General features: G+C 47.7%; 1 protein-coding gene across 3 annotated transcripts in view; it reads right to left on the bottom strand.

Annotated features, from left to right (window-relative positions):
* Nucleotides 1–21966, bottom strand: part of ZNF341 (zinc finger protein 341) — a 40708-nt gene extending 18742 nt beyond the window's left edge. Inside the window, exons 1-7 of one of the 3 annotated variants that reach the window (XM_014478585.2) lie at nt 21868–21966; nt 15479–15589; nt 13592–13788; nt 10471–10620; nt 7234–7485; nt 3162–3357; nt 1699–1789 (exon numbers count right to left, since the gene is read on the bottom strand). In XM_014478585.2, the coding sequence (XP_014334071.2) occupies nt 1699–1789; nt 3162–3357; nt 7234–7485; nt 10471–10620; nt 13592–13788; nt 15479–15589; nt 21868–21898 (1028 nt within the window). In that variant the 5' untranslated portion in view covers nt 21899–21966. Of the gene's footprint in view, nt 1–1698; nt 1790–3161; nt 3358–7233; nt 7486–8562; nt 8649–10470; nt 10621–13591; nt 13789–15478; nt 15590–15864; nt 20200–21867 lie in introns of those variants that run through there. The other 2 variants (XM_070381599.1, XM_070381600.1) reach the window with 2 other exon arrangements.
* Nucleotides 21967–22213: the final 247 nt, after the last annotated feature.

The raw sequence follows: 22213 nt of genomic DNA, 5'->3' as shown, positions 1-22213 counted from the left end.
CAAAGAGTTCGACACAACTGAGAGACTGAACAACAACAATTGTTTAAGTGGAGAATTTTCTGTTACTTGAAGGAGAAAATGTCCTAGCCGTCACAGCACAGCACTTGTATAACTATTTAAAACTTTCCTTCAAATCAATGCACTTTTTAAGAACTGAAAATAATTAAAAATGAAGCTTCCTGTTGTTATTATATATGCAAAACTGCTTGTCGTAAACACAAGTAACAAAAAACACAATTATTCATAAAACAATCTTATTAAGATCTATAGATGCATCATCCTTATGGCAGACATAAACCACGTGGGACTATTTAAATTTAAATTCATTAAAATAAAATCAAGTTAAAAACTCAGTTTCTCAGGCTTTCCTGGTGGCTCAGTAGTAAAGAACTGCCCACCAGTGCAAGAGACACGGGTTTGATCCCCGATCTAGGAGGATCCCACATGCTGCGGAACAACCAAGCCTGGGTGCCACAGCTATTGAGCCTGTGCTCTAGAGCTCGGGAGCTGCAACTACCGAACCCCGGGTGCCCTAGAGAGCCTGTGCTCTGCAACAAGAGAAACCACTGCAAGGAGAAGCCAGTGCACCTGCGCAGCAACAAAACCCAGCATGGCCAAAAATAAATCAAGTTACCAAAATGCAGTTTCTCAGTCATACCAGTCACATTTCAAGTACTCAACAGCCATATGTCCACTTCCCTGTGGACAGCGCCTATTGGGGTCTCCCCATCTTTGCAGAAAGTTCTACTGACAAGCACTGGTTGTAGACCAGTGGTTTTCAACAGAGATCGATTTTCCCTCCTGGGACATCTGGAAATGTTTGGAGACATTTTGGGATGTCACAGCTGAGCAGTGAGGAGAGGCTATTGGCATCTACTGGTTAGAGGTCAGGGATACTGCTGAACATTCTTCTAGGCACAGGGCAGCCCCCACAGAGAATCTCAATAGGCTGGAAGACCCTGGTCTACAGAGAAGCTATTGCCTGCCATGGCTGGAATCTTGGGCACTATCTCTCCCTCCCTTCCCCCCTCTCTCTCTGTAATAAAAGATGAGCAAAACTGTGCGAGGTGTTAAAGACAGACCACACCTAATTGAGGCTTTCTCCTCTGACTGAAAGAAATTGAAAAAAATTTTCTCACTCTATCTTTCAGAAATTTTCAATAGCCATATTTAAAAACCACCTAAAATCATCTTATGTCCCAGTGTTCCACTCCATGAGAAACATCGAACGAGACCATCCCTCCACTTCACAATGGAAAACCTGAGGCCCAGAGGGGCTCCTTGCATGTTCTTGGGACAAGGGGTGTCATGGTTAGTACTGAGCGAGCAGAGAACTTGCAGAGGCACGTTCATAGAGCATCACTAACCCCGAGGTCAGGCCTTTCTACAGAAGTGAGCGCTGAGGCACGCCTCCCACCAATAAAGCCCTCCCCCTAGCCATTCAAGTCAATTCCGCCTCCTCCATTCCCACCTTGGACCTTCCTCATCAGGGCAGGCAGGCTCCACAGATCCTTCCCACTGAGGAAGCAAAGGGCAAAATCATCCTGAGCTGGACAGAGGAACCATGACAGACCAGTTGGGGCCTTGGTCACCAGGCGAAGGGGGAGGGGAAAGGAGCACTGCTTCCACTGTGGACTCCCCATCCCACCTCCCCACCAGGGCTGCCCAGGGGCCACCTGCCCCACCACGCCCAGTTACCTTCGGATGTGCTGCTGCAGGTCAAAGTTTTTGGTGAATGACTTGTCACAATATGAGCACTTGAGTTTCTGAGCCTTTGGCTTCCCTGCAGCTGATGAAAAATTAAAAAAGACACACACACAGAAAAAGACAAAGAAGGGGACGGTGAGGCTGGCGACACAACTGTAGGCACCAATGGCAACTTCCAGCCCTAGACCCAGGGCCAGACAGCCCAGATCCTAGGAGGTCTACATCCATGGGCAGGCTGGGGAAGAAGCACAGGTCAGTCTCTCACAGGGCCTGGGAGAAGAAATTCCAGGACATGCTCTGGCTGGGAAAGCAGGGCAAATCCCTCAAAGACTCCCTTCTGCCGGAGGATAAAATCCACCCTCTCTGCTGTGGCCTATGGGGCTCTGCATCCTCTACTTCCTACCATCCCTATTATTCTTATGATCTAGTTGCAGTGGTCACCTGGCTAACCTCGAAAGACCTCAAACATGGTCCCACCTCAGGGCCTTTGCACCTGCTGTCCTCCTTGCCTAAAATGCTTGTCCCTCAGACAGTCACGAGACCATTTCCTTCTCATCCCCAGACAGATAGGCAGCAGCATTTTCCAGTCTCTATCCAGTATTCTCAATCACAGTACTCTGTTAATCTCCTTTCTAGAGTGACCCATAAATATTTATTTATTCCCTGTCTCTCCCATTAAACTGTGAGTAATTAAGGGTAAGGAAATCATGACCCAAGATGCTAGATTTCCAGTTCTGACACCAAGCCTGGCACACAGATGCTCAACACATTTGCGAAAGGAAGGAAGGGGCTGGAAGCCCCTGAAAACTCTCAGTTCTTCTGCCCTTCCCTACTACCACTACTTTCTGACATTGTCCCCAACCATATACTTAGCATCTCTAACAGGGTGGCAGACATCGCTGCTTGCCTGCCTAATACCCACTCTTCCCTTTTTCTTTCTTCACAAATCCCCTACATAATGGGAGCATCAATGTTCCTGGCTAAAAGAGACATTTCCCAGCCTCCTTTGGAGATAGATATGGTCATGTGAAATGTAATGAAATGTAAGCAAAAGCATCATGCTTAGAACTTCTGGGAGCTGGGAGATGCTTCTTTTATCTTTCTTCCAGATGCTTGGAATATGAAATTTGATGACTGGAGCTTCAGCAGCCATCTTACACAATGAGGCACCTAAGAACAAAAGTCATGTTTTAGGAATGATGGAGCAGAAAAATAGAAGAAATGTGGGTGCCTGGTGATTACATAGGCATACAAACTCCAGATTGCCTGTCTCTGGACTTGTTTTGCACAGAACAACAAAATTCTACCATTTTGAGTCATTCCTATTCTGGATTTTCCACTACATGCAACCAAACTTAATCCTAACTCTCACAAAATGGAAGACTGGAACTAAGCAGCCTGTGGACAGGTACATCCATGCTGAGGAGAGATGCCACGACAGGCTGTGTGCCCACCTTCTGGGAGTCCACTGGGACCTTTGGTCCGTCGGGTCTTCAGTGATGGTGGGGAGTCAAAGCTGGCCACTGTGCCCCCGGTGGCGCTGGTCATAGGGGCAGCAGGGTTTGGTCCTTTTGGTTTGAATCCTTGTTTGCCAGGACTGTACACCTGGGGTGTGGGGTATACTGGAGCCTCCACACACTGGTTTGGCACCTACAAGGACAGCAGAGTCAGGGAGAGTGCCCTGGGAAGGGAGGGGAAGAGCTGCCCCAGGTAGTGGGACCTTCACTGTGGCCCTGGCTGATCTCAGCCACCACAGCTACATCACCACCCTAACTCCTCCACCTCACTCAGTCCCCCCAGTCACTCCCAAGACCCCTTTGAATAGAACTCCATGAAGCCAGCAGGCCAGATGCAGCTTTGGAGCCAGCTGCTTGGGTTCAAATCCTGATTCTGCCACTTATCATTTAAGTGACCTTGGGCAAGTCTTTTAACTTGTTTCAGTTTCTGCATCTGTAAAATGGGTTGCTAATTATAGCAACCCCATATGAGGATAGACCTTAGAAGAGGGCCTGGCAAGTAGTAAGTACCCAATCAACATCAGCTGTTGTGACGGCCATTATTATTGTTGTTAGTAGTAGACTTCTTGCACAGGAGAACTAGGAAGTCAGAAGGGTCTATGCCCTCACCAGCAACTCCACTTCTTAACCAACTCTGCCTGATGCCACAACAGCAGGCATCCCTTGACTAGGAATCGACACTGAAGCCATGAGAAATTACCAAAGGAATTCTGAGCCACCCAAATTCAGTGACCACTAAGCTCACATCATGACACTGGGTATTGTAAAGAATTCACTTATTCCTTCATCTACTTATCATTCATTGGTCTTCCTGGGCTGCTCTACCCAAAATTCCACTTCCTCTCCTCTGTTTCATTTTCCTCCTTAGATGCATCATTATCTAATAAATTATGCATTTTACTTACTTACCCTATTATCTGCCTAGTTTCATGCAGGCAGGGACTTCTGCTCTGCTTTTGTTTCTTCCTCTATTCCCAGGCCTAGAGCAATGCCTGGCACAGAGTGGGCACTCAATAAACACTTGCTGAATGAATGAATTCAATTTTGGAGGTCTCAGGCATCTAATACAGCACCACTAGGTGCTTCTGCCAGGTCTTGCCTGTTGGCCCCTGGCACTTCCTATACCCACCCGTGCTCTCCCCTGAAATGCAGAGGTGGCAAGCTTGAAACCACATTCTCAAGTACTCCTGCCAGCACAGTTCTGAACACAAATTAAGTTCTGCCCATGAGAAGCATCTGCATGAGATTTGAAGGCGGAAGGGAGGTAGAAACTGTTCTCCTTGGCAGCCATGCTGGGAGACAGGCAGGTTAGCAGTCATGAGTTTTGGAGTGGCAAGCTGAACCCTACATTCCCCTCCTGATTACCAGCCCCGAGGACGGCAGGGCAGCTGAAACCTCAGCAACAGAATCCTACAGTTTTCTCACCAAGTACAGTGTCCTGGTTACAAGGGCCAAGCCACAACAGTGACCCTGAAAACGAGTGGTTCTTGCCAACCCTGCCTTTTACTCCTCCAGCCCTTCCATCAGCCCTACAGATTTAACTTCCTGTATGAAATCCCTCTGTTAGAAATACCTAGAGTGAAAAAAAAAAAAATACCTAGAGTGGTTTCAATTTTCCTGACCAATACAGCACTCAATATTTGTCACAGTGAATGAATTCATCCACCATCCAGGTCATTCCTGAGCAATGATATGACTGCCACTGGGTTAGTTCTCATTAACCTCACAGCTCTACAAGTGGAGTTCCCATTCTAGAGTCTCTTCTCTGAAACTGAGGTCAAAGCACCGTGTTTCAGATACCAACTGTGGGTGTCCCACAGGCCAGGTCTCTGCTAGGTGCCAAGGATGCAAAATCAAAGACGGTTTAGGCTGTTTTCAGAGAGCACTTTTTGTCTACATGAAAAATCAGTAACAGCAGCTATCCCTATGCTGGCCCCTCTGTCTATGAGGCCACCGTCATCCTTGCAGCATCTCATTAGCTAAATTATTTTTAAATTTTAAAATAATATTTATTTAAATATTTAAATACAAAATTTACAAGTCATTTTTACTGATCAATTGGTGACTCAATTAGATTCTTAACTTTTTATTTTGTATTTGGGTATAGCTGATCAACAAACAATGTTGTGAGGGTTTCAGGTGAACAGCAAAGGGACTCAGCCATACATACACATATATTAATTTTTTAAAAATTCAGCCAAGTCCTTGCTTTATTCTCCCAGGGTAGGGAAAATCCTCCTGCAGGGTATAACATTACAGGGCTGGTGGTGGAATTTTCCTCCAGTCTAGTTCTCTTTTCAGAGAGACTACCTAACAGAATGTCTGTACGACTGGATTCTAGAGTGAGTCTGAGATAATGTGACCTCAGATGCAGGTAGGCTCCTTCTGTCATAACCATGCCCCCTAGCACTTGAGCATGGCATGGTTCTGAAGTCTCAGTGCCTTGAGAGTACACTGCTTATAGTTCGAAACTCTTCAGCTGGGAATTAATATAGTATATATGACACAGGCACACCTTGAAGATATTGTGGGTTCAGTTATAGACCACTGCAATAAGGTGAATATCACAATAAAGCAAGTCACACAAGGTTTTTTTTTTTATTTTCCAGTGCATAAAAAAGTTATGTTTATGAAAAAAAGTTGTTTACAAAAAAAGGTTATGTTTACTCTATCTTGTAATCTGTTAAGTATGCAATAGCATTACATCCTAAAAAAAGTATGTATCTTAATTAAAGAAAAATTTTTTGACTTTATTGCCAAAAAAATGCCCACCACATCTGAGCCTTCAGCAAGTAATAGTAATAACATCAAAAATCACAGATCATCATGACAAATACAATAACAATGAAAAAGGTTGAAATGTTGTAAAGATTACCAAAATTTTGACACAGAGACACAAAGGGAACTGATACACTTGCTCGACAAAAAACACAATATCTGCAAAGTGCAATGAAGCAAGGTATCCTGTACGCTGACTGAATGGCCTCGACTCTTTACTTCTTCTGGTACCCAGGCCCTTTCCAGTGTGACCTGCAGTTTTTCCCATCGAGAGGTGGCAACTATTTCCGTACTCCTTCAACCTAAGCTGGCCTTGTGACCTGCTTTCACCAGCAGAAGTGACACTGTGTCACTTACAAGCCTAAGCCTCAAGAAGTCTTGAGCATTTCTGCTTGCATTACTGCACGTCCACCACTGTGGTGAGGCTATGCCTGGGGAACCTGCTTGAGAAGGAAAGATGCATGGAGGAGAGCTGGGTCACCCCACCTGATTATTCCACCCTAGGCCACTCTAGTGGAGAAGGCAATGGCACTTCACTCCAGTACTCTTGCCTGGAAAATCCCATGGATGGAGGAGCCTGGTAGGCTGTAGTCCATGGGGTCGCTGAGAGTTGGACACGACTGAGCGACTTCACTTTCACTTTTCACTTTCATGCATTGGAGAAGGAAATGGCAACCCACTGCAGTGTTCTTGCCTGGAGAATCCCAGGGATGTGGGATCCTGGTGGGCTGCCGTCTATGGGGTTGCGCAGAGTCAGACACGACTGAAGTGACTTAGCAGCAGCAGCAGGCCACTCTAGAGCAGCAGCCAGTCAGCCAACCTCCAGACGTGTGGGAGCACCCGGCCAAGATCAGCAGTTGCCAAGCTGACCACCATAGACGTGAGAACAATAAACACCTTTCCCCATATACTGTATTTCTTACACAGCCATAGCTAACTGATACACCTAGCTTGCTAAAACATATGAGACACTCACATATATAATTTTGGAATCCTTTCCCCAAAGGCAGGTATTTTCTTGACTGTCCTGAGCTCCCTGAGGGCAGCTTGTATTTCTGCTACAACCCCTGCTTCATTCCACCTTCTCATGGGGTGCATTTTACTTTTACACGTATGATAGCTTGAGCTGGTTTTGCCCCACAGTATCTCTGGCATCAGAAAAGGCTCAGGTTATCCATGACGACTATGACCAGCTTTCCCCTCTTCACCCTGAGCCCCAGCGTCTGCTCACCTCCAAGGGTGGGTAGGGCTGCATTCCCAGTGCTTGGATCTCTACCGTTCCACTCCCGGTGAGGGGTGCTGTGGCGCTGTACACCTCCACGACGCCATTCCCGCCAGGGTTGGGACGCCCAGCGGGGCCCAGGCTCTGGGGTGGGGGTGGTGGGGGTTGAGGGGGTGGGGGCGGAGGCAGCGGTGGAGGGGGCGGAGGAGGAGGTGGAGGCTGGGCCAGGTAGTTTGGTGCAGGATGCATATTCAGGTTACTCTGAAATCACAAGAGAAAATTAAATTGTCACAGCCTCCTGAGACCAGCTGTCTGATTTATCAGCAGGGAAGGACACTTGCCTTAGCCAGCCATGTGGGAAGAAGAGAGGAAAAGGCAGAGAGCAGGCATGGAAACCAAATCATGGGAGAATTCCAAGGAGCCATCAGTCTGGTATTGCTGTCTTTTTTCTCTATGAAAGTCAGCAAAAATGGCCCAGCTAGTACAGAAATGAGTTCATAGAGCGGGCCTAATGTTGCTGTCTTTAGAAGGGCTTGCTTGTAGGTCTGGCTCTGAACTGGCATCTGAGAACCTGCCTTGTAGAAGGTTCCCCGGTTTTTTGTTTGTTTGTTTGTTTTGCTGCACTGTGCGTCATGTGGACCAGGGATTAAACCCACGCTCCCTGTCTTGGAAGTTCGGAGTCTTACTCACTGGACTGTAGGGAAGTCCTGCAGGTTCCCTATGTTGCTAAGGCTGTTCTGCCCACCTGGGGCACTGGCCCTAGTGTCCAACTACCTAGACAGTTTGCACAACAATGTGATTTATGGTGAACAGCTCCTTCCCACCTGGGTATCTGGAATTGTGCTCTGTGGCTGGAAGCCTACATGACATCCTCAACAGAAGCCCTGGCCTTAGAGTCAGAGGTGTTCTTTCCTGGCAGAAACTCTGGGCACTCTTGACTGCTGGAGGATGCCGTATGCCCCCGAGCAGCCTCTCCCCACTTTCCTGAGGCAAAGAAAGCTGGAGACTTGGAAGAATGCTGATTTCCTGCAGACTCCAGTTGCTGGGTCTTTCTTCCTTGCTGGTCCTGCTATGTACCCTTCTACATTAAACCAGCCAAGAGCACAAGCATCCTGAGTCCTGGGAGTCTTTCTAGAGAGTCACGAAATGTGTGGGTGGCTGTGGATCCTTGAAACACAGCCACTGACTTCTAGCAATTGATTCTACAAAAAAAATCAACCAGGTAGGCAAAGATAACCATACACAGATGTTACTTGTCATTTTTATAATAGCAAAAACTGGCAACGACTACATGTCCTCCCACTGGAAGTTTGGCTAAAGACAGGATGGTCCACCCACCTGGAATGGAACAGAATCCTTTGTGGCTGTTACAGTGATGGTGCTGATCAGTATTCAATAAAGGGTGCTTCTCTTAATTGCTGTTCCTTGGGTTCCATGGTCAAATATGTCGGGGGAAAAATCAGGGTTGACAAAATCAAAAGTATTTCTGAAGTATTTACTGAAGGAAAAACCCAGGGACACAGCAAGGGAAGAAGTGCAATGCTTCCACCTCAGGCTGCTTGGACCAATGATCCTTTTTCTACTGGAAAATCCCAGGGAGCCACTGTTCCGAGGAACACCTCAGTAAATACTGATGCAGGGTTGTAGGCATAGATAGAAAATGATGTTAAACAAAAAGCAAAGTAAGAAAGGGCTTCCCAGGTGGTGCAGTGGTAAAGAATCCGCCTGCTAACGCAAGAGATAGAAGAGACTCAGGTTCAATCACTGGGCCAGGAAGACCTCCTGGAGTAGAAAGTGGCGACCGGCTCCAGTATTCTTGCCTGGAAAAATTCCATGGACAGAGGCGCCTGGTGGGCTACAGTCCATGGGATCACAAAGAGTCAGATACAACTGAGTGCACAAACAAAGTGAGAAAAGCAAGTTCCAGAACAGTGCATATAAATCCATTTATATAGATGGGTATATTTTAAACATATTTATATAAAAAGCTATTTCTATCTCTATTTGCATTCGAAGGTCAGGAAATCCAGACACCAAAATTTTGGTAGTGTTTTCTCTCAGTGGAGGGAGTAAGAGTGCTTGTTTGACTTTCCAATTTTTATTCTGTAGAATTTCAAACCTACAGAAAGGCTGCAAACAGAATACAATGAATGCTCTTTCTACCTCATTTAAGTCACCAGTTGTTACCATCTTGCCGCATCTGCAGTACACATGTGTGTGTACATATACACACATATATTCCTGCGTTCTGTTAAGCCCCTTGAAAGTTAGCTACAAACATCATGACACTTGATTCCTTAAAACTACTCAGATGCATCTCCTAAGAACAAGGACATCCTCCTATGTAACATTTGATGAACACACACAGGAAATTGAACAGATATAATACTATTATCTAAAATATTCAAATTCCTCCATATTCTTATCTCCCTAAGTGTCCCAGTAAGGCCTTTAAGGCTTCCCTCACTGCAAACCCCCACACCCTATCTAGAATCCAACCAAGAATTGCAAATTCAGTCGGTTGCCCTGTCTCTTTCGATATTAAGAATAAACTTAAAAAAAAAAAACCTTTTCTTTTGTGTACTTTCTAGTGTTTTTCTAATGGACATGGAACACTTCCACAAAGAATAAAAATAGAAGGGCTTCCCTAGTAGCTCAGTGGTAAAGAATCCACCTGCTAACGCAGGGGACACGGGTTTGATCCCTTATCCAGGGAGATCTTACATACCGCTTAGCAACTAAACCCATGTGCCCCAATTATTGAGCCTGTGCTCTAGAGCCCAGGAGCCTTGACTACTGAGTCCTCGAGCCACATCTACTGAAACCTGCTCACCCTAGAGCCTGTGCTCTTCAGCAAGAGAAGCCACTGCAATGAGAAGCCTGTACACAGCGACTAAAGAGTAGCCCCCAATCTCCCAAACTGGAGAAAAGCCTGTGCGCACAACAATGAAGACCCAACACAGACAAAATTTTTAAAAATATAGTAATTTTTAAAAAAAAGAATAAAAGTACGAGTCAAAAGAACTGGACTATGGCTATGAAACCCCAAAGTCAGGCTATGGGTCCCAGCTGAACACATCAGCTTCCCCATCCACAGAAGGGCTGGCCAAGGGAGAGCAGACAGTCCTCCTTAGCTTGAAGAAGAGCTGGGGTCAAGCCCCTTTCTTTCTATGAGAGTCTGAATCTGCAGGAATCAACCTGCTGACCAAAAATCAAGATCCTGTGAGAAACTGGCCACCTCCTTACCTGCACAGGCTGGGGGCCTTGGGGCATGGGCTGGTCCAGGGACGTGAAGGCTGACATGGCGGACATGAGCACGTCATCGCTTACCAAGATGTTCCCCTGCACCAGGGTCTGGATCAGCGGGGACGGGGGCACTGTGATGTACGTGGAGATCTGGACAGTGAGAGAGACATGGAAAGAACATGTCTGACGTTCTGGAAGGAAGCAGACGGCATGGTAGAAAAGATCTGGGTCTGGAGTCCCACAGACCTAGAGTCCATCTCCACCTCTGCTACTGCTCCCTGTCACATGACCCTGGGAAAGTCACACCACCTCTCTCAATCTGCATTTCCTCATCTATCAAACGAGGAGAATAAGTTACACCTCCCTGCAACGTCTATAACCTATGATCCAGCAACAATCTTTCCTGACCTCTGTCCTAGAGAAACATTCATACCTGTCCACAAGGAGTCCACACAAAAAAGAGTACCCTGCACAGCCTTTTTTCTAATAGTGAAAAACTGGAAATAACCTTGATGTCCATCAATAGGAGGCTAGATTTAAAAACATGTAATATAGTCATGGATAGAATACTACAGAAGGCAAGTAAGAGGTACTGCATGGAAAATTAAATTTTATAATAATAGGTACATTATATATTCTCATCTTTAAAAATCCAAACAATACTACTATGTAACTCCTGTGGGTACTTCAGTAAGTATGTGAAAATATATTAATACGCTCTCAGGTTAACAGCAAAGATGAATGGCAGACCTTACAAGAGGGTGTCAAACATGCAGTGACTTTCCCGTTGTAAATGCAAAGGGTGTTGTGTTTATTTGTTGCCATTCTTTTCTGGCATCTTCTTAAGTCACCTGTCTATAGGACCCCTGGGGACAGCAGCAAATGAGTCCCCAATTCCAACAGAAGTCCTTGCCCTCAACCAAGCAAGGACAGCCTGGGCAGGTTAGGGACGCACCCCATGTCACCGCCAGGAAAGACAGTGACACGTATTTTTACAATGCTATATGCATTAGCCTGAGACAAAAAAAATGGGAAATCATTTCCATGTCCATCCAGCTCACTTAGGCAGAGGGATTTGGGTTTGCCCCTAACCAATTGATTGTGTGCAAAGGTTTTCTCCTTGCCCAGGACTGGAAGAATTTCCCTCTCTTCTATTGAAAATAGAAAGGGAGTCAGGAAAGAAGGAACATCTTCTACTAAATGAAACTCATAATCAAGAAGTGAGAAAAACGACTATGTTCTGTGTTAGAAAGCGTCTGTGGTAACTTGAAAAGTTTCAGTGCACACTGTCCTAGGGATCTAGGGGTGAGAATGTTTATCCTGATGGCAAGAATTATGTGTATACAACCACGGGGGAAAGATTAATGTTTTAGAGCAGCAGTCCCCAACCTTTTTGGCACTAGGGACCAGTTTCATGGAAGACAATTTTTCCACAGACTAGGTACGGAGCAGGGGGGTGGTTTCGGATGATTCAAGAGCCTTAAATTTATTGTGCACTTTATTTCTATTATTATTAATCAGATCATCAGGCATTAGATCCCGGAAGTTGGAGACCCCTCATTTTAGAGGAAGAAAGAGATAAGAGGAAGTTAAAGGGAAATCTAACCCCATGACCTGGCATCCTGGGACAAGCCCAGCCTCCTTTATGGGGATTCTTTACTCCCTCTGAGCTCCCATCCATGGTGTCTTTGCTCTAGAACTGTGTTCCTGACTGAGGACTCTGGAAGCTTCTCCAGATACCCCCAGCGTGGTTACCTGACCTCTAGATTTGTCTATCTGTCTGCATTTTCATCACCTCTACTTAAAGGTCCAGTGGGCATCTCAAATTCAACATGAGCAGCTGAACTCCAAATCTCCTCCACGTTCTCCCCACTTCAGTTAATGGCAACTCCAACTCTGGGCACACTTGCCTCCTCTTAATCTCACCCCCTACATCCAATCCAGCCACTGCCTCGGCCAGTTCCACTTTCAAAATATTTCTAAAGTCTCATCCCTTCTCTCCACTCCACTGCTACTATCCTGGTAAAGCCACCCACCACCGCCCACTGCTGGATTTATACAGTAGTCTCCCAGTGGGTCTCTGGACTTTTCTCTTGACTCTCATCAAAATCTGTTGGGGTAAGGGTTGGGGACAGTTAAGGAGTTTGGGATTGACACGTACACACTGCTACATTTAAAATGGATAACCAAAAAGGACCTATCCTATAGCACAGGGAACTCTGCAAAGTACTACGTAACAGCCTAAATGGGGAAAGACTTTGAAAAGAATAGATAAATGTATATGTAAAACTGAATCACTTTGCTGTATTGAAAGTAACACAATGTTGTTAATCAACTGGACTCCAATATAAAATAAAAAGTTATTTCCTGAACAACAAAAAAAATCTGGTCTCTACAGCAGCTGCAGTTATCTAACTGAAGTATTTGTTGCTGTTGTTGTCAGTCGCTCAGTCGTGTCCGACTCCTTGTGACCCCATGGACTGTAGTCTGCCAGGTTCCTCTGTCCATGGGATTCTCCAGGCAAGAATACTGAACTGGGTTGCCATTTCCTTCTCCGTAAATCAGACTATATCCCTCTCCTGCTCAAAACCCTCCCATGGCTCGGATCTCATGCAGAGTAAAAGCCACACGATTTGCCAGGGTCTCCCTCTTGCCTCTCTGACCATATCACTTCTTACCCTCCTCCTCACTCACTCAGCTCCAGCCCCTCTCACCTCCTTGCTGTTCCTGGAATAAATCCAGCACACTCCCGCCTCAGGGCTTTTGCACTTGCTGATCTGCCCCCAGAACACTCTTTCCCCAAGATGCTGCATGACTATTTCTCACCTCCCAAGGTCTCTGCACAAATGTCACCTTTTCTCAGAGCTCATCCCATTGAGCATCACAGACAAAAGGGCAAAACCTCCCAGCCCTGTCCTGGTATCCCCCCTCTGCACTTGTCCTGGGAGAAGTCCATCTCCACATGTGTTTTGGGTGGTGTCTATCTTACCTTTTGCCACGGCAGCAGTGACCTGGTCTCTCTGTCCACTCCTGTACCCCTGGTGCCCACAAAGCGCATGACACACAGTGGGTGCTCAAAAAAGACTTCAAAGCTGAATGAACGAAACGAATGAATGAATACCTGGCGATTGGGAGGAGGCGGGGCCTGCTGGATGGCTGAGGGTGCTGCCGAAGGTGTGTAGATGCTGTTGGTGGCCAGTGAGACTGTGGCCAGGGGCAGGGCACTCCCTTGGCACTGTTCCCTCTTGTGGGTCATAAACGCTGGAAGCGAGTTGAACTGCTTCTTACACTTCCCGCAGAGAAAGACATCCTCATCATCTAAGGATCACACCCGCAGAGTAGCAGAAGGAGAGAAATAACGGAAAAAAGCAACAAAAAAGGAGAGGGCATCAGTGAGAAATGGGAGGCCCATGGCTGGACCATGAGAAAGGCAAACTAACGGCATTCCATCACTCAGTGCTTGAGGGTCAAGCATCAACTCTGTGCTTCCCATGAGCTTTCAAATCACATCAGCACCTTCAGGAATATCCAGCCAGGTTCACACAGGTATCAAAAAAATGAGAAATCAGGAAATAGTAAGGTGGCTTCGCTTCAAGGTTGAGACAGTCAGAATCTTTATCCTGCCTGAATTTATTTATTCACCAGTCCCCAAATGGGCTGCATGATCACACTCCTGGGTGCCTCTGTATCCCCTGCTCCCCCTGCCAAGCTGCCTCTCCCAGAATGACTCATTCTGCAAGGCTCAGCCTAGATGTCACCTCCTCCAGGCAGCCCTCCTAAAGCAATGTTCACAGTTCCTTCCTCTGAGCAAACCTCTCATCACATTTTCCCCATCACCACCATATTTTGCAAGGGAAGGAAATACATCTTATTTACCACCATAACTACAATATTTTCTGGGCACATAGGAAGACTTCAGTGGATGTCTGTTGAATGCATGCAAAACTAAATGAAAGATTAGCTACAGTTAACACCACCCATAACAGAAGGCCCACTACAGGCTATGTACTGTGCCAAAATTTTCAGTATTCACTCTTCCTTCTTAAACAATATAAATTTTAGTGAGAAACATGGCCATCTAGTTAAAGAACTTATTTCCTAGACTTCTTTGCAGCTAGACATATCATGTGACTAAACTCCGACCAATAGGATAAGAGAAGAAGTATTCTGTCCCTACAATTTTCTCTTAAAAGGAAGGGGTGTGACTTCCACTTCCTTCTTTCCTCCCTTCCTATTGGCTGGAGTGTGGAAATGAAAGTGGGAGGTTGGAGCAGCCATCTTGGAACCCATGCTGAGAGCAGCAGAGCCATACAGAAGAAGGGGTCTGAGTCACTGGGACTTCATACCACAGAGAAACGTTAATCGTGCACAAATTACAAGAAACTTGCATTTCTTATTTACAACAGCTAAAACCAAATCCCAAGTACCCTCACAAGATTACTATGAGGTGGACTACCATCCTCATTGTACATACGTGGAAACTGAGGCTCAGAGAGGTTAACTCATTTGCCCAAGGTCACAGAGCCAAACTTCAGGAGCATGGATTCAAACTAGGTGCATATCTCTCTTTCCCCAGCATGGTTCCCAAGTACTCAAAAATCTTTGTAGCATGAATAGATGAACACACAGACTCATACAGGGCTCTAACAAAAGCCCTCTTCTTGTCTCAAGAGCCTGAGTTGTAAATTGGAGAGACTCATGTTTAGTGTCATAGTGAGGAGGCTGAGGAACTACTTTGGGTCAAACGCACAAACATCAGGGCTCCTAGTCATTCTCTGTCATGATCCCCACACTTACTAGGGGATTGAGGACCAGTGGCCTCAGAGCTAAGCAGAGAAAGGTCTGAGCCTGAAGATCCAGGCTGGGAGGAAAGGGAGAGGGTTCAGACATCGGAGGACAACCTGCGGACCACAGTGGGCAGTTCACTCCCACACCCCCCATCAGCCCCACCTGTTTTCCACAGGAAGCCCCTTACCCTTCCCACTGATGAACCTGAGCAGATACTTACCCAGTGGCTGGATAGCAGGGGGTGCACTGACACTCTGGCCAGTTGGATCAGGAACTGCTCCTTGGCCATCCAACAATGACTGGACGGCCAGGACAGTCTGATTGTCCATTCCTGAAGAAAGAAAAGCAGTCTTTTTGGAAGGTGAACCCAGCATCCTGCTGTGACTTCACCCTTAAAAGCCAGACCCGCTGCAAGGCTCCGATGGCAAAAGTGGTTGGCCATGCCCTGATATGCATTCTCTCCTGCTTCTACTACAACAGAACCCAATATTTGGGACTAGAAACATGGCCCCAAAAGAAAGATCACATTTCTCAGCCACTCTTGCAGCTAGAGAATGTCTAAGTTCTGGCCAATAGGAGTTTTGGGGAAGTTTTCTTAAAAACTACCTGGTAGGAGACCTCCTTCTTTGTCTGATCCTCCATCCTGCTTCCTAGAACAAGAAGATGATGGTGGGAAGTCCAGCCGCCATCCCAGATCATGAGGACAAGGGCCAGGCCCTAGCCACTGCAGGGCAAAAAACTGGCTAGATCCTGGGCCTTTGGGGACTGGTAGAACACGGCCACTGTCACAGCTGTAGGGGGCCTTTTTCTGGACTCCCACACGAGAGAAATAAACTTCTAGCCTGTTTAAGCCAGTGCTAGGTTGGGCTTCTCTCTTACTCATGGATGAATCTAATCCAAAGGGCAATAACCCCTCTGGAAATCATGTTACTGAGTCTTCCCCAACCACACCCCACAATGCCACAAGTCTGTTTGTACTTGGGCTTCTCCTGTTTTCTAATGTGTGCTTATTTTTTCAGGTCCTCAATAAACAGCGCAATCTGGGTTTGGGTCAGGGGTTGGGGGCAGTTCTTGAGAAGTTGACTACACTTACGTTTTCCAATCAGCTGTCACTGTTGCGATTCTCAGTAGTACGCTGTCCAGCCAAGTCACAAGCTGGAGGACAGGCCCCCTCACACCTAAGTGGCCCCCAAGGCATACTACCTCCCTCCCAAATAACCCAGAGGGCTGCCTCTTTCTCTCCATCCTCACAGTCAACCTCTCAGCTCTGACCTGGACACCTACCCCAGCCCCTCACTGAAAACCATTTGATCCTGCGGTCAGACTGAATCCATACTTCTCCCTGTGACAGTACGGGCTGTGCACCTCCTGAGGCCAGCCTTCTCTCCATCCTCTCCGGCTCCTGCAGAAGCCACTCTCCACCAGCTGGCCCCTCTCACACTGTGCCCACAACCTCTCCTTCTCATCAGCGGCTACACACATTCAGGTCTCTCTAGACAGACTCCATCGAACCCATGTTCTCATCTCTCTTCCCTTCAACATCAAGCATCCACTGAGAGTTGTCTACACCCTCCATCTTCTCTGGCCACTTTGCAATCCTCCTCCACCCACTCCAGGGGGGGCTTAAGCCCCCAACAGTCCACCAGAATCACCAAAGAGCAGCCGGCAGCACTGGACATTCCTTCTTGAAACACCCTCTTCCAAGGCTCCAGGGCGCCAGTTTCCTGGGTCTTCGCCCATCTTTCCACTTGCTACTTCCCTGCCTCCTTCACTTTCTTCTCCTGTCTGTCTCCTACATATTTCTGTTTTGAAGGGTTCCTTCTGTCTGGCTCTCTCTCGCCTCTCACTCTTCCACTCTCCCTGAGAATCCTCACTCACCCTCATCTAGTTCTCCCTATTATCTTGAGTGTCAAACCATTTTGGGGTCCATCCTCCCCAGAACGAGGTTCAGTAAATCTTCGATCATGATGCGAAATTGCACATCAGCATTTGTGTGCAAACCTGTACCTGAACGTTTATAGCGGTTTTATTCATAACAGTAAAAAACTGGAAACAAGTCAGATGTCCTTCAGGGGGTGAATAGTTAAACAAACTGCAGTTCATCCACACCACAGAGCCTCGCTCAGTAAAAAGGGCCAAACTATTGATATAAGACACAACTTGGGTGAATCCCAGGGAATTACAATGTGTGAAAAAAGCCATTCTCAGAGGTTATATACTTTATGATTTTAATTACATGACACTCTTGAAATGATAGTATTTTAGAAACGGAGATATATGTATAATCATGGCTGATTTGTGTTGTCACAGGGCAGAAACCAACGCAACACTGTAAAGCAATTTTCCCCCAATTTAAAAAAGAAAGAAATGGAGAACAGAGAACAACAGATCAGGGTGCCAGACATGGGGGATGGGGAGCAGGGGAAGAGGTGGATGTGGCTACAAAAAGAGCAACATCTTGCAGTGAAAGGATGGTTCTGTAGAGCCACTGGTTGTAATATTATAGGATAGCTTTACAGGATGTTACATTGGGGGAAACCAAGTAAAGGATAAACAGAATCTCCGGTATTATTTCTACATCTGCATGTGAAGCTACAGAAACAAAAAGATTTCAAAATAAAAAGTTTAATTTAAAAAAGTACTGCCTGGGACGTCTCTGGTGGACCAGAGGTTAAGAATCCCTCTTCCAATGCAGGGGATGTGGGTTCAATCCCTGGTTGGGGAACTAACATCCCACAGGCGGCAACTAGAGGAGCCCACACATTGCAATGAAGATCCGTGTAGCCAAAATTTAAAAAATTAAATGAAAAATACTGCCTGTCAAAACTGTGGAGACAATAAAAAGATCAGTGGTTGCGGGGGTGGGGGGACTGATGAACAGGCAGAATACAGAGAATTTTTAGTGCAGTGAAAATATTCTATATGCTAATAGAACAATGGTAGATATGTCATTATACAGTTGTGCAGTAGAATGTACAACACGAAGAGTGAAACTCAAGATAAATGATGGGAACTTCCCTGGTGGTCCAGTGGGTAAGACTCTGCCAATGAGGGAGACATGGGTTTAATCCCTGGTCCGGGAAGATCCCACAAGCCAAGGGGAAATCAAGCCTGTGGGCCACAACTACTGAGCCGGAGCTCTAGAGGCCATGACCCACAACTACTGAAGCCTGAGAGCCTAGAGCCTGTGCTGGCAACAAGAGAAGCCAACACGATAAGAAGCCTGTACACCACAACGAAGAGCAGCCCCCACTCGCCGCAACTAGAGAAAGCCCACGTGCAGCAATGAAGACCCAGCAGAACCAAAAATAAATAATTTAAAAAAAAAAAAGATAAATGATGGACTTTGAGTGCTTACGATGTATCAGTGCAGGTTCACTCTTGGTAACAACTGTACCACTCTGGTGAGTTATGTTGATTAAAGGGGAAGTTATGAATGTGTAAGATCAAAGAAGTCTCTGCATCTTCCTCTCAACTGTGTAAACCTAAAAGTGCCCTAAAAAAATAAAGTGCTTGATAAAAATGCTGCCTACCTATGCCTCTATAACTCATGCTTTCGAACTACCGTGCTGGAGAAGACTCTTCAGATTCCCTTGGACAACGAGGAGATCAAATGAGTCAATCTTAAAGGAAATCAACCCTGAATATTCATTGGAAGGACTGATGCTGAAGCTGAAGTTCCAATACTATGGCCACTTGGTGCGAAGAGCTGACTCATTAGAAAAGACCCTGATGCTGGGAAAGATTGAGGGCAGGAGAGGAAGAGGGCAGAGGATGAGCTGGTTGGATGGCATTACTGACTTAATGGACATGAGTTTAAACAAACTTCAGAAGATACTGAAAGAGATGGAAGCCTGGTATGCTGCAGTCCATGGGGTTGCAAAGAGTCCGACACAACTTAGCAACTGAAGAACAACAAATCTAAAACTCAAACTAAATGTGTGGTTCCTCACCCCTAAGTCTGTTCCTCTCCTAGTAATCCTCATCAGTAAGAATAGGGTACCACCGCCCACCCTGTCAAAGCCCCTGGGACAACCCCTGATTCTTTCCTTAACCTATTTCCCTTCCCACCTTGATTTCTAGCCCTTCAGGAAGTCTAGCCTAGTCTGTCTCCCAAAGATCTCTCAGATCCACTTTCTCTCCATCCCCCAGCTGTCCTCGGGGCCCAGGCCACCATTAGTTCTCAGCAGGACGGGGCTGTGGTCTCAGCTCCCTGCTGCCACTCTGGCCCCTCCTGTCTGTTCTCAGGGCAGCCAGGGTGAACTTTATAAAACATACATTAGCTTGTGCAGCCCCCCTGCTGAAAACTCCTTCTTAGCTCCATACTGACGCCAAGATAAAGTTCAGAAGCATCATCTCCAGCTGCTCACATGAACCTGTGAACCCCAGACCTCTCTTACCCCAAGGCGTTTTGGACTTGCAGCTCCCACTGCCTGGGTCACTTCTGGATCCCCACAGTTCTGCTCCCCTTCTCCAACCCCAGCATAATCACACAGTCCAAGGAACTGATTTTTCCTTTATTTTTTTTATTACTCAGTACACACACACAAACAGGACTTCCCTGGTGGTCCAGTGGTTAAGAATCCACCTGCCAATGCAGGGGACACAGGGTCAACCCCTGGTCTGGGAAGATTCCATATGCTCTGGAGCAGCTAAGTCGGTAAGCCACAGCTACTGAGCCCTAGAGCTGCAACTCCTGAAGCCTGAACACTCTAGAGCCTGTGCTCTGCAACAAGAGAAGCCACGGCAATGAGAAGCATGTGCACCACAGCTAGAGTGGCCCCTGCTTGCTGCAACGGGAGAAAGCCTGTGCAGCAACAAAGACCCAGCGCAAAGGTAAAGTAATAAATAACAAAGCCAAAAGCAAAATTGTTTTTTTAAAAACACACACAAAAATACACACATTCTTATAGTGAAAATTCAAACACTGAGGGAGTCCCTGAACCTAAAGAGGAAGTAGACCTCACCTCATCCTACTGGCCTCTCATCCACTGACTTGGTCCTCCCATCACAGCACTGAAGGCCAGCTGAGGTTGTCCTCTTTTACTGATTATCTTTTCTATAATTATATAATTTCTGGGTCCCTCACCAATGAGTATTCCTAAAACTTAACTTTTAGGGAGGTTTCGGGGAAAGAATTCTGATCCTCCAAAAGTTAAAAGACACGCGACTGAGACTTCCTGAGGAGTTGTAGGACTCAAAGCCTCAGCCATACACCAAGAGTCCAGCCTACTTTCAGTTTGCACTCTGATTACACACACGCTCATCCCATTCCTCTAAGAGCATTCTTGGATCTGTATCGCCCCTGCATCAACTCTGTGACCGGCTCTGAGTTCCCCAAGACTTCCTTTCCAGCTCCCAGCAAGTACACATGGAGGTCCTTTACCTTTGTGCTGTGTGGAGTTGCTCAGTCCTGTCTGATTTTTTGCGACCCCATGGACTGTAGCCCGCCAAGGCTCCTCTGTCCATGGGGAGTCTCCAAGCAAGAATACCAGAATGTGTTGCCATGTTTTCCTCCAGGGGATCTTCCCAGCCTAGGGAGTGAACCCAGGTCTCCCGCATTGCAAGCGGATTCTTTATGGTCTGAGACCTCTGCCTTTGCCTGGCTCCAAAGCTCACAATTCCCAGAGCCTGAGGGCCATTCACATGCTAGGATCTGACAGAGCACAGGATAACCAGCAGGTGCCCAGTGTTTGCTGGTTTGGGTCTGGGAACTCGGTAACCCGGCCAACCACACCGTTGGCATCCATCCTTTCTTGATGTGGGTTTTTAAGACCCTGCACCCCAGAAAGGTACACAAAGTAGGCACCCAATGTTTGCTGCTTTCGGGTGGCATCAATCCTTTTCTGGCCCGAATTAGAGACACTATGCCAAAGCACAAAGCACACAGTTGGTGCTCAACGCAAGTTCTTCAGGTGCTTCCCTAATGGCTCAGTCGGTAAAGAATCTGCCCACAATCTCTGCGACCCAGATTAGATCCCTGGGTGGGGAAGATCCCCCGGAGAAGGGTGTTAGTCACGCACTCCAGTATTCTTGCCTGGAAAATCCCCATGTTCCCACTGGGTGCAGCCCTTCCCAAGCCTCGCATCCACGGGGCAGCCTAGCTCACCCCACACAGTTCCAGGCCTGGTTGCACCCCACCCCCGGCTCTTCCCTCCAGGACACTGCTCCCCGCGCCCAGCTCGCCGGGGACCTGGCGGCTGCAGCTGTTCCGGTCCGGGCCGCCCCTCCCCGCGGCTCCAGCCCTCCCAGGCTGTTCCGGTCTCGGTGCCCCCCCCCCCCCCGGCCTTCCCTCTCCCGCTGTTCTTGTCCCGTGGCCCCCCACTCCGCTGGGCCTCGGCTCCCGCGGCTGTTCCATTCCCGAGACGCCCCCCTCCCGCCCCACTGAGCCTCAATTCCGCGGCTGTTCAGGCCCCTCGGTCCCCCACCCGCGCCGGGCCTCGGCTCCCGCGGCTGTTCCCGTCCCTGCCCCTCCCGCTCCGCGGCTGTTCCGGTCCCGATGCCCTCCGCCCCGCGGCCGCCACGCGCCCTGGGCCCGGCGCGGCGGGTTCGCGGCGGGAGGGGGCACAACGCGGAACAGCCGCCTCCCCCGGCCCCGCCGCCGCTCACCCTCCAGGGCCTCGAAGATAGTCTGCGCCATTTTGGAGCCGCCGCTGCTGCTGAAGCCCGAAGCCGGGCTACGCAAGCATTGTGGGAGCGGCGGCGGCGGGATCGGATCCGCCAGGGGGCGCCCGGTAGCCGCCGCCGAGCCCCCTCACCATCCCGGAAAGCCGAGAATGACCCGTGGGACCCCCAGGATACCAGGACTCTCCCAGCCCCGCCTTGATGACCCTGTCAGCGGTGCACATGGACTTCTCTCCCGGCCTCACTTGATCCCCCCCAATCCCATCTCTGCCGCAGAGAGGCGCCACCAAACCTTGTTTTCTAGACCCCTGTCCCCCTCACTGGACTGACT

This window comes from Bos mutus, chromosome 13 (genome assembly GCF_027580195.1).
Source record: "Bos mutus isolate GX-2022 chromosome 13, NWIPB_WYAK_1.1, whole genome shotgun sequence".
Taxonomy (NCBI): Eukaryota; Metazoa; Chordata; class Mammalia; order Artiodactyla; family Bovidae; genus Bos; species Bos mutus.
The sequence above is the reverse complement of the archived record's forward strand: the minus strand, read 5'-3'. Positions and strand labels throughout refer to the sequence as shown.